The 13,030-nt window shown below is 31.5% G+C and overlaps 1 protein-coding gene across 1 annotated transcript; it reads right to left on the reverse strand.

The window, feature by feature from the left end:
- Positions 1–1,768: 1,768 nt before the first annotated feature.
- LOC111629844 (zinc finger protein 808-like) lies at positions 1,769–12,889 on the reverse strand. Its single transcript, XM_023373754.1, has 4 exons — positions 12,796–12,889; positions 12,224–12,693; positions 2,673–3,328; positions 1,769–2,555 (listed from the first exon to the last, which is right to left on the reverse strand). Exons 1-4 carry the CDS (start codon positions 12,887–12,889, stop codon positions 1,769–1,771), a joined length of 2,007 nt encoding a protein of 668 aa, XP_023229522.1.
- Between the last annotated feature and the right edge of the window lie 141 nt (positions 12,890–13,030).

Raw genomic sequence — 13,030 nt, forward strand, 5'->3', positions numbered from 1 at the left:
TTTACTTAAAATTAATTTTTAAACATAATAAAAATACAAACAACGAAGAGATAACATACCAAGAACACATTTTTAAATGTTTTCTACACGTAAAAACAAAAAACTACGTTAATTGTAAACATTAGGGGAGACCGGGGCAACTTCGGCATGCGGGGCAAGATTGTCAAGCGCTTTTTTTTAAAAACAAATTAAAAGGAGACTTTGGTTATAGGTTAGGCAGTNTACATTAAAAATTTCAGCCCGGATTCGTGACCATGTCACAATAAATATTTGCTGGTTTTACTTAAAATTAATTTTTAAACATAATAAAAATACAGAGATAACATACCAAGAACACATCTTTAAATGTTTTCTACACGTAAAAACAAAAAACTACGTTAATTGTAAACATTAGGGGAGACCGGGGCAACTTCGGCATGCAGGGCAAGTTTGTCAAGCGCTTTTTTTTAAAAACAAATTAAAAGACTTTGGTTATAGGTTAGGCAGTTGAGTTTTATTGGTGGTGTGTTGAGTGTAGTGTTTTTATTGTTCTCCAACAAGCGTAGTTGAATTATCAAGCAAATTTTCATTTTCGTTCAATTCCATATAATATTTTTTTTCCATTTATATTGAATTGGCAGGTTTTGTTATAATTCCATGATAACGAAAGTTACTTTTCCTGTTAGAAGGATGTAACTTCAACTTATTCACGTGGCCAGATCGTGGCTTGGCATTCTGTTCTCAGGGTTGTACTTAATGTTTCGAAATCATGACTAGCGGGGTAAGATCGGCAACATAAAGCCACATTAGAAGCAAAGGATAAAAATCAAACAGATGATAAATGAAAACATGTTTGCATTTGTTATTCATGTATATATGTCTTTGAACTTGCATTTCGTTGTAATAATATTAAATGGGTGTTGGATTTGTATTTCTTTGTTTTAATAGTGAATTCCAACTTATACATTGTTAATAACATAATTTTATATACGTGCCTATCTTGCCCCATTACTGTTGCCCCTATACCAGGGGCAACTTTAATAAAAATAATTAAAATAATTACAACTTTACAAAAAGAGAGAAGTTGCCGATCTTGCCCCTATACCCGGGGCAACTTCGTCAATTTCTCTCTTCTTGTAAAGTTGTAATTATTTTAATTATTTTTATTTCCAAACTGATTTTAACCAGTTCTATAGTAAGGTAACATTCCAATAGACAATATGCAAAGCTTTTTTTTCAGTTTACAGCAGTATTTATTACACAAAATTTAAGTAAAACTTAACATGCCGATCTTGCCCCGGTCTCCCCTATAACAATGCTGGGGTGCAATTTTTAATGATATTTTTGATTTAATTAAAATGTATGCTACCCTGCTTAAAGTAGTAATACCTTGACCCTGTAAATTATAATTTTTCCATAAGCAAGAGTCGTGCCGATCATGTCTGACTCCTTTTAGAAGAAAATTTTCAATTGAAATAACGTGAATTCCGGTGCAAACCGGAAGTTTGCAGACAATCGGAACCTTCTTGCCCCTAAGCTTTTAATATCTTGTCACGACTAACATCTCTCTTTTTACATTCTCGAAATTATGGAAAGAGAGACACACGAAAAACAGTAAAAACTTATAAATTACGATTTTTTTCAAATTGCAGCACAATTATTACAAACGAAATAACAAACATAAAAGTAACCAGTAAAATTTAAACGTTTCTATTTTTTGTTATGTATAATAAATTTAGTATAAAGATATATAAAATACGTACTGTATTTAAATTTCACACATAAAATTCTATTGCGAAAGATGACTTCTCACGTGAAGTTTTAAAGTAATAAACGAACAGAACTTCAAACCACAAACATCACATTTCTTAACGCCTGAATCGGTATTTATTTTCATATGTCTATTTAAATCAATTTCTCTCTGAAATGTCTTATTGCAAATTTCGCATTTATGTATTCCTCCTGGCCGATGAGCAGTCTTTTGATGAGTTTCGAATTCGAGTTTTGACGAAAATTTCCTCTTACAAACGTTACAACAGAAGTGTATTTGATCCTTGTAAGCGAGTATATGCCGCTCCAAAGCAAATATATTTACGTAAGTCCGTTTACAGATATTACATTGATAAGGTAATCGTTTGGGGTGTATTTCTGAACAAGAAAATTGTAAATGCAGTTTCAATTTAATTTCTGTTTTAAATCTGCCTTTACAATGGATACAAAAATGCTCTTTCTTTTCGTGAACAGGTTGGTGCCTTAAGAAGTGAGATTTATCGTAAAAACCCTTCTTACATATCTCACAAACGTAAGGAAGATTGTCTTTATTGTGAGAACTTTGGTGACGTTTCAACTCAGAATTTGATACAAAACGTCTGTTACACACTTCACAATGAAACGGTTTTATGTCAAAATGAGTTCTCTGATGAAGGATTAAAGAGGGTTTAGACGAAAACTCCTTTTTACAGATATTACATTTTTGAATATGGATTTTCTTATGAGCTTCCAGCATATTTTTAGTTTTGAATGACTTACGACAATTATTGCAAACAAACATATTGTCATGTTCAACAAAGCGATGTCTGTCAAAAGTACTTTTGTATTTAAAACCCGTTTTGCATAGATCACAAAAATAATTATCACTTCTATCTTCGTGAGTTCTTTTATGTTGTCTCAAAGAGCGTTTTGTTTTAAAATACTTGTTACATGTCTGACAATAGTACTTGCGTTCATCGGTATGTATAGCAACGTGCGCTCTTAAATGCACTTCTGATTTAAACCTTTTGTCACATATCTGACAAGAATAATTTAAGTTTTTATTATGAGTGATTTTATGATTCCTCAAAGAGCATTTTGTTTTAAAACTTTTGTTACACACCTGACAAGAATACTTACATTCATCACTGTGAGTTTCACGATGCCTTTTTAAATGGCCATTTGTTTTAAAGCCCTTATCACATATATCGCATTTGAAAGGTCGATCTTCACTATGAGTACGCTGGTGTTGTCTCAATTTTGATTTCGTTTGAAATTCTTTTTTACATATCTTACAACAATGAGGTGCTTGCTGATGTCTTCTATGATGCAGCTCTAAATGTCCCTTTGAAGCAAGTAGCTTATCGCAGATGTCGCATCGAAAGTGTTTCCCCTTAGATACTTTACAACTTTTTGATGATGATGGCAAACGAAGATTTCTATGATCAATTTCGCTTTGTTTTTCTGTATTGTGTTCTTTCATGTGTCTTCTTAATAGAAATTGCCAGGAAAATTTCTCATTGCAGGTTGTGCAGCTAAATGGTTTCTTTCGAATATGAAAGTTCAAATGCGCTTGTATTATTTTCTTGTTTACAAAAGTCTGTTTACATAAATCACATGTGTGATATTGTTTAGAGTGAGATGAACGCGTTACTCTAAAATATTTTTTCTTAATCTTTCCTTGGATTTTGTTGTATTTTCTAATTAAAGGGATGAATTTCGTCTTGTTTGCATTACATTTATTCTGCTTTTGTCTTTTTGAATTGTGATGATTATTGTATTTCTCACTTTCTTCTTCTTTCTTAACTGAAATTTAAAAGTTAAATACAATAATTTTTAATTTACTTTCAAATTATGTACTTATTGTGTTTAGATAATTTGAAATAAAATAAACAATTTGAATATTTAAATTTAAGTAATACTAAAATGGAAGTAGGTAAGAAAACTTGTGCATTTTTAAATACACTATATTATTCCTTATCTATTTACCAGATTTTCTTTATATTATATCGTTAAATTATGAAATTTATATCAAGTTTAACACGTTAAATTAAGTTAATAGCTTAAGTTTTGATTGTAAAAATAAATAAATCGCATTGTAAAAAAAATAAATAGCTTATTAGGGGAAATGATGGTATTAAATTTCGGTGATTAATGGTCGATGGGGTGGGGAGATTATGGGGGTCATTTTTTTTCCAGTAGGGTCGGACTTAATCATGATTTTTCTCGGTATTAGCATTTACAATCTTATAAAAACTCAATCCCTACTTTCAAAATTAAGGCCTTTCCCATTCTGTAATAGTTAAATACATATATAACAAATGTTTAAATAAAATATGGAAACAGATGGTGCCGTGAAAATTTTAAATGTCGCATAGCGCTAATATTATATATAAAATCTGATCGTCAAAAAAGCATTTAACAGACAAACTTGTTACTTACTTTGTACTTTCGTATCGTTCCTGTTAGAATTTCTGTCGGGAATGAAGAATTCGTTCTTGACAAGCTAAAGAAAGTAGAAACAACACAACAAATGTGTTATGAATGAAAATAATTGTGTAAATCATAAATGTGTTGTTGTGTATTAGAAAAGTGCATTAAAACTAAATTATTTTTTATATATTTTGTAAAAATTACTTATTTTATCGATTATGTTTAAAATGAGACATGCATGTCTTCCTGGGAGTGCTTTATAAAGGAAACTTGACTATATTTAGGTGTTACAAAAGAGGTGAAACCCGTAAAACTCCACTTGGCCAACCCTTTGACCAGGAACGAACCCACAATCAAAATCAACAGTGTTAACGAGTTTTATCTATTGAACCACTTATGAGACCAGGAAATCCAAATTTGTGTTTATTGTAAAACCCGAAAGTTTTATTCCGCCAATAAATCTCAAAGTTGTCTCATAGTACTGCAAAGTTAGGCATTGAACTATTGGTCTGGACCGGAAGTCTTGTAAGTTTTACGTTATTATATAATTAAAAATTGGCCGGAATTGTGACGACGTCAAAATAATTTCGAATTCCTCTCTAATTTTGCTAAAAATATATTTTATTATAGAGATGAAAATGTATAAAATAAAAGCGAAGCGAATGTAAATAAATCAAGTCCCCCGTAAGACTAGAGCACACGTGATATAATTTTTTTTATAAATGTCAAAGAGGAAAATTTGAATCTTGAATCTGGCGCTCATAAACCGGATAAACGAGACGTTTTAACGAGGAAATATTCTTAGATGGTAGGAGAGAAAACACTAAAGTACGAGCGAAAGTTTCAAAGTGAAATCAACATCCTTTGATGGGAGTCAAGATATAGTGTCAGGTGAACACCAAAGATCGACCTTTCTCGCGGCCCAATCTGGTCTAATTTCAATCTGGAAACAAGAAAGTAACCAATCGAGAAAGATCAGGGTCCAGTCAGAAAAAGGAAATTCGGGGATAAAAGTCTATAAAAACCTCGAATTTCAAGGGCAAAATCGGGTTTTTATTTCCCCACCTCACAGTTTTACTTTGTCCGAGATGATGCAAAATTGCTTCAATTTGTAAAATCCACTTTTTTTTCTGATTATATTTTGTAGCGAATCAAAAATTTATTTATCTGTATTCTACAATTATTTAGGAATAATAATAAATGCATTTTTATAAGTTAAAAATATCATTTATAACCGTAGATTTTGAAAACTTGCCATATTACACGCTGACACAACGAAAATAATCTTTTATCTGATCTTACGTGACTTTGCAATGATGAATGGTGGTGTCATTCTAAAGAAATAGCCTGATTGGTATACAAATTTGCTTCAATGTGACTGATGGGCTAAAAAAATCATTTGTTTCTGTTTTAAAGCAACTACTATTTAAGAAGAAGATCTGCTTCAAGGTGATCAAAAGGGTTAACTTATAAAATCGAAGTTTGTATCACTTACCTTTAAATCTTCGTATTCATCTGGGAGATAAACAACGTTACAATCTTCAGTTTTTACTTTAAAATTTAATCTTTTTAAGACAACTTTACATTCTGATTTTATGCCGTGTTTAATGTCACATTTCTCCTCTTTTATTTCTTCTTTCTTATAATCTGTATTGGAATTTACAAAGTTGTTTTTTGGTTTAAAAAATTCTAAGAACAGAATCAAAATAAATAAAACTAATTTTAGTTTTAATAATTTAAAATAAACATTTCTTAACTATGTAAAAATCTTAGAACGAAATATATTCCTTGCTAGAGTGTCGTAAAGAAATTAAGTAACGAATTGCATAACTTAGCCGGAAAATAATTACAGTATTATAATGCTAGCTTCATCTGTTATAATATTTTATGGAAGTGACGTTATTTCAATTTAAACATTTCCCCTAAAAAGGTGTTACATAGATGACCATCACGACTCTATTGTTAAAGAAAAGCATGATATACGTTTTTCCTTTATAGAAATATCTTTCGCGCTTCAAAGTGAAGTGTAAAAGACAATAATGCATGCAAAAATCTTGTGAATAAGCATGATATTATCAGATAAAAGTAAAATAGCTGTACGGATACAGTCGACCCCCTATAACACTGTTGATTATTCCGTTTTATATGAATTCCATGTTGTATGAATCACTTAGATTTTATAAATACGTGTGGCGGGCCGTGTAAGGCTCACGTATTTGTAAAATCTAAGTGACTCGTACAACATGGAATTCATATAAAACGGAATAATCAACAGTGTTATAGGGGAGTCGACTGTATTTCGGTAACCGCTTTATAGAAAATCTTATAATTTTGCACATAATTTTGTACATATGACTTTCTGTTTTATTTATTATAAGGTTTATTTTTAAGAGTAAATGATAAATTAAATTCTTGACACAACACGCTATCACTTTTTTCGTTAGGATAAATGAAAATCAGACGATGAACACGTGTAATTACTGTATAAACTGAAATTTAGTGCCACGTATAGATAGATATAGAGTAAAACTTGTTCAAAACATAAACCTGCTTAACTCTATCAAGACCAATATTAAAATATATTTATTTTCATATGTATCGTATATAAAACATTTGCAAAGATTATTAATTAAATTCTATTAACTTAAATAAATTTATTAATATTTAACTATTTTTCTAATCAGTATAAACATATTTTTATAGTGTTAAAGTGTGAAGCATCTTACCTATTTTACTATTAAATCCAGAATTATTCCAATTATTATCCGTTGAAATTAAATTTTCATAAGTATTTACCTGAAACGATAGAAAAATTAAGTTACATTCTCAAACAAATTAAATTTTACATAAGAATAAATAAAACAAAAATATTTAAACTGAAACATAAAATTTTCTTTAATCCATAAATTCTTTCAAAATTATAATATTTTATTTGAATTAGTTTTTATTGTTTTATTATAAGAATTTGTTCACTTAATTAAAATCTGGAGCATCCACATTCCAAACAAATACGTAAAAATGATAGTTTTCGAGTTACTAAACCTCAGAATACATCATGTCACCCTTTCTAGTTATAAACAATTGAATTCTTTCTCTGTTAGAAACACATTTCTTCACTCAAAAGCTTTCAAAATACAAAAATGTGAGTAAATTCTTTGTATATTATTCTCCCATCCCATTCCTATGATATAAAACAAAATATCCATTTTGACTCGTTTTTATTAACTATTTAATTGTATTTATCTGTTATATGTAATTAAAATAAGTTCAGCCCTCGCTTATAATAAATGTGACATTTAGGAACTATCCATAAATTACGTCCGCATTTTTATTGGCATTTTTACTTTCTCTCCCCATCGTCTCAGTAATTTTCTTCCTTCTTCAGACGTTTAATAAATCTCCCCTTGTTAATTTAAACCTTCATCACTTGATGAATAATAAATAAAATAAGTAAGAACTGAACATACAGAAAATGCTGAAATAAATATAATAAAATGCATAAACTATATAAAATTTAATTAAAAACAACAAATGTCCACTTTACCTGAGGCCATCTAATTCAAATTTGCTCCGACCCCGTAAAGTTATATAATGCGCCACTGTTGATCTGTCTGTCTAAACCAGTGCTTCTCAACCTCTAACGAATCGTCGCCCCCTTCAACGTAGTATCGCCCCCTTCACTACAAAATTCCGATGCCAAGGGACAAGGCTAACGCAAAATTCGTACTGCATTGAATAGACTAGTGACTAGTATAACGTTATTTGTTTAATTATTGTACGATATAACGAATAAAATATCTAATTGTTCTTAATATAATGTTTTACTATATCGCCCAGAAAATTGTTTTTCGCCCCCAAAATATAAATTGTTGCTAATCGCCCCCTGAACATGGAAAAACGCCCACATGGGGGCGATATCGCCCCCGTTGAGAAACACTGGTCTAAACGATTCCAATAGGGCAATCGACTCAACTGTATCGTTTATAATGATTGAAAGTAATTCAAATTAGTATTTATATCTCAATGCTGTCAATCAACACCGTTAAGATTATAAAATAATTCGATCAAATGATTAAATACTTCGTAGTTTATAGATGCTGTCTTATTTAGCCCAGTTAATACCACAAGTGAAATCAGGTAACTGCTGCAAATGATAACCAATTAGTAGTAAAGAAAACTATATAAATGTAAATGTAATGTTGTAATAAAGGATCCTGGAGACAACTGTTTCACTAACGTCTGTTTGACAGTTTTTACATGTAGCCAGGATGGATCCTTTCGGGTTCGGCTGACTTCTCTTACATCAAAATCCTAACATATTCCCTCGTATTCATAAATTGAATTAGATAAAGTTTATTTTAAAATTTTGGAAGGAGTAACGTAAACGTAGAAAGTTTGCAAATGACACTTTAACCCAGTGTTTCCCAATTTTTTTTGTGCTACGCCCCACTAAATGTTTCTAAAATTCTTATGCCACCTAACATACAGCGGCTATACAGTTAACTTAAACTCTGGACGAGTCCATTTTCGAATTGCCCCCTTAACAATCCAATTGCTCCCCTGTGGGGCGTGGTCCCGACGTTGGGAAAGACTGCTCTAACCTCTCTAAAACGAACACCATGGCCAAAACGTCAAATTAAATATATTAAACAGCCTAAATGACTTTTTCTTGAAATCTAAAATGACAGCTCAGTTTAAAGCTCGTGGGGGCAATTTTTATACAAATATACTGTTTAGAAAAATATATTTTCTTATTTCCCACTTTATATTTTACTATCTCAGTTGTGCTCCTCGTCTCTAAAGCAACACTGCAATCTTATGGAAAATTATTTTTCACTCACCTCTGAAGGTTCCGATTTAATTGTTTTATAAAACTTCACATCTGTGTTAAATTCTTTCTTGAAATTCTTTAAATCAACTTTAAAGTTTTCTTTGTTTCGTTCAATTGTAAAGTCCGAATGTTTCGTTACTAACTCTTCTTTTATTTTCATTTTCTCAATTTACGATACTCTCGTGTGTCAACAATCTGTATTCAATGCAAGAATTAATTAATTAATAAATGTCCATTCGAAATTTAAAGCAAGTAACAAAGAAAGACGAGTAAACTCATTGCTCTGTTCCCGTTGTAGCACAGTAAACAATACGTGCACCCTCAAGGTTAACGGAAGAAACTCTAGCGATGACACGTCACCAGCACACGTGATACTTTGTAGCTATAAAATCACATGTTATATGGTTAATAGTATGGTTCTTAAAACGCATCTATGAATGTTTATAGTAAACTAAAAATGAAATACAGTATATTATCGTATTCTTAACATTCTGGTTTACATTATACATCATAGTTTGTGCGAAAAAACACTGAAATAGTTTCTATAGTTATGTGGCAAAAGAAAAAAGAGTTACAACTAATTAAATTAATCATTCAAATCAAAATAGGTCATAGAAATCGATAAAATGTAAAAAATTCAGTCGATGGCAGAAATTTTAGTTTTTACCATTACTTTTACAAAGGGCATTGCGAATTGTTCTTTTATTGGTCAATTTACACACTGATGAGGAACGAAATGGTAGCAAGAATCATGCCTCGTGAACATTTCCCGAAGTTAATGAAATATTTACATTTATCAAACTAATATAAAAAACTTTACCCACCTATCAGAACCAGCCCTGACCCTTAGTCTCGAGTGTTTCGTGTTGTACTCGAACTGACGTCATCGAACTCACTCGTGTTACCGTGGGCGAGTTTACTTCTGAGCTAATTTTACTATCAGCACGCTCAGCCTGTATACTTTCGTCTGAGTGCCACGCTCATTGGCGTTTACTTTAGAGCTATGTGACGTCATGTTTATCGAAATTGCTAAGCTCGGAGTGCTAGCTAGTTCGTTGTCGAGCTTTGCGCTAATTCAATATGGCTGCTCTCATGAAAAAATTACTTTCTGTACAAAGTAGTAAAAATGGAATTAGTTTTCGAAAAATAAACGGCAGAAAGTATTTTTATTGGTAAATTTCAATTATTTGTTGTGTAAAATGTTTACAATGACCTTTTTTTCATTGTAAGGTTCAATAGCTTTAGATGGCTTTTTTCATAAACAGAGTTAATTAATGTGAAAAAATTAAGTTCGATTCATTGTTTATGATTAAAAGTGAGGTTTACCTAATACGCATTTGGAATCTTCAGAAATGTTATGTTCGGAGCATTAAATAAATCGTAAAGAAATGAACAGCATTAATAATAATCCAAAATTACATAAGTTTGTATCAGGGGCGTGCCGTGTCATTTGATGATAGGGAAGCTGTGTTTTTGTAACAAGCCGACTTCCAGGAGCAATCAGTCAGTGACAGTCTAGGTCCATTCGTATTCGTTTGTTCGATAAGCCATACGTGAATAACGTGTAAAATATTCATTAAGAGATATGACACATTACCACTTTTATGTCTTAACCCTGTGGACCTTTAATTAAGAAAGAAAATTTAATAGTGTTAATGCCCCTTTATACGCAAGCAACAGTGCCACATTTCGCTTCTTAAACTTTATCCATTCTGAGATATTGTTTAATATCTCAGAACAGAAAATAAAAAAATTAAACAAATTAGACGCCAACACACACACACGCGCGAATTTTTTCCTTTTATTGACTTTTTTGAAAGGTTCGGGAGGTCTCCAAACATGTAGATTTGCAAAAAAAAAAATCTTGGAGGGTCAAATTTGACACGATTCCAATACTTTTCCGTTTTATATACACAAGTTCGTAAGTAAAAAGGAATCGGAGTCGTCAAAAACTCCGACTCCACAGCCTATCTCTTAGCGCCTTTATACGAATACGGTGGCAATTTTTTCGCCGCGTTATACGAATCCGCATTATATGAACCCGCGCTATAGGAGGGTCTACTGCAGTTTTCTTCCTTGATCTATTTCTTAAATTGTTTTGTCTATTAAGATTATTTATTAATCAGAACTTAACACTTCTGATTAAAAATTATCTTAATTTAGTGTCTATGCTTTTAATAATTTATACATGTACAGTAGAGCGTCGTTTATCCGAAAGTCAATTATCCGAAAGAGTTCCAGTCGGCAAATTTAAATTTTCGCCAGTGCTGTGGCTCTGCAATCTTTGGCTAATTAAATATTTTTTGTTGGTGTGTGTGTTTTAGCTGGCAGCACTAACACTTTTGTGTAGTGTTCTTCTGAGGACTGTGTCGTGCTGAATCGAACGTTTTTGATACTAGATTTTTATATATTTATTTTGTTTGTACAGAATAAATAAATAATTTTTAATGATACAATAGTCACGATTATTATTTTAAAAAGTTTACGTTAGGCTTAACATCGACGAAATTTCAACACGAGGCGACACGCAACGAAGAAAAATTTCAACATGGGATAGGTTAATATATTATTCGTACATAGTCGGTTATCCGAAATATCGATTTTCCGAACAACACAGTTCCCAATTCATTCGGATAACGGACGCTCTACTGTAATTTACTATTATTTTAATACTCTTTTTCGATGAATTAGAATATTAGATACTTCTTTTTATTTTAGGAAAAATTTGCTGTTTAATTTTATCAATTACGAATTAAATTTTTTTTTTATTAATACAGTATTGCATTGACACGAAAAGAAATGGCATCTACTCGTGGTCAAAAAATTCGTTGCATTCTCAGACAACGTCTTTCGGCTCTTTCGAACTTTTCTATAGCGATAAGAATTGCGTATCCGTCAGCCATTTTATCTTTCGTGTAGCGATCTCACATGCTCGAATCAACGTGAGTAGCAACTCACATGGTGAGAAGGGAAAGCACGTGAGTTAGAACTCGAAACTACCAATTTGACGTCAGAGTGTGAAATGGTACCACGTGACACCTTCAACCCGTTGGAAGTTGTACGTATTAGGTATGGTCAAATTGATTATTAACTACTTCATGACGTGCCAAATAATGCTCTGTTTTAAAATATTTGTTACATATATCACAAGTATGGTTGAATTTCTCATTATAGACGATTTTATGAGCTATCAAACAATTTTTCTTTGGTTTTAAGCCTTTTGTTACATACCTGAGAATAGTTACGTTCATCAGTATGAGTTTCATGATGGTGTTTTAGTTGCCATTTCCATTTAAAACCCTTATTACAAATATCGCATTTAAAAGTAAGTTTTTCACTATGAGTTTTCTGATGGCATGTAAGATCCTGTTTCAATTTGAAACATTTCTTACAAATATCGCATTTGAAAGGACGTTCTTCACCATGACGTTTTTTATGCATTTGTAGTTCCCCTTTCCGTTTAAAACCCTTATTACAAATATCGCATTTGAAAGGACGTTCTTCACTATGAATATTTCGATGGCTTTTTAGATGCACTTTCCATTTAAAACCCTTATTACAAATATCGCATTTGAAAGGACGTTCTTCACTATGAATATTTCGATGGCTTTTTAGATGCACTTTCCATTTAAAACCCTTATTACAAATATCGCATTTGAAAGGACGTTCTTCATTATGTCGTGCTCCATGACGTAACCATATGCATTTTCACTTAAATTCTTTTATACATATTTTGCAGGCATGAACTTTGTGTATTCTCTTCTGTATCTCTAAACAACTTTTATCATATTGAACGCGCTTACCACAAATGTCGTTTTTCCTCTGAATATTAGATTTTTTAACATTTCTTCGAGATGACTTCACTCGTTTTCCAGATGGCTGCAAACGTGAATTCATATGAGAGATTTTGTTTTTATTTTCAGATAAAAAGAAAGCTGAACCTAAGAGGCGAAATTTTGTAAAGATCAAAAAGCTGAACCTAAAGAGGCGAAATTTTGTACACAGCTAGGGTACGTCATGAAAACGCACACTAAGAAG

The sequence above is a fragment of the Centruroides sculpturatus genome, unplaced genomic scaffold, assembly GCF_000671375.1.
Source record: "Centruroides sculpturatus isolate CEXI.00-Female unplaced genomic scaffold, Cexi_2.0 scaffold588, whole genome shotgun sequence".
NCBI classification, from domain to species: Eukaryota; Metazoa; Arthropoda; class Arachnida; order Scorpiones; family Buthidae; genus Centruroides; species Centruroides sculpturatus.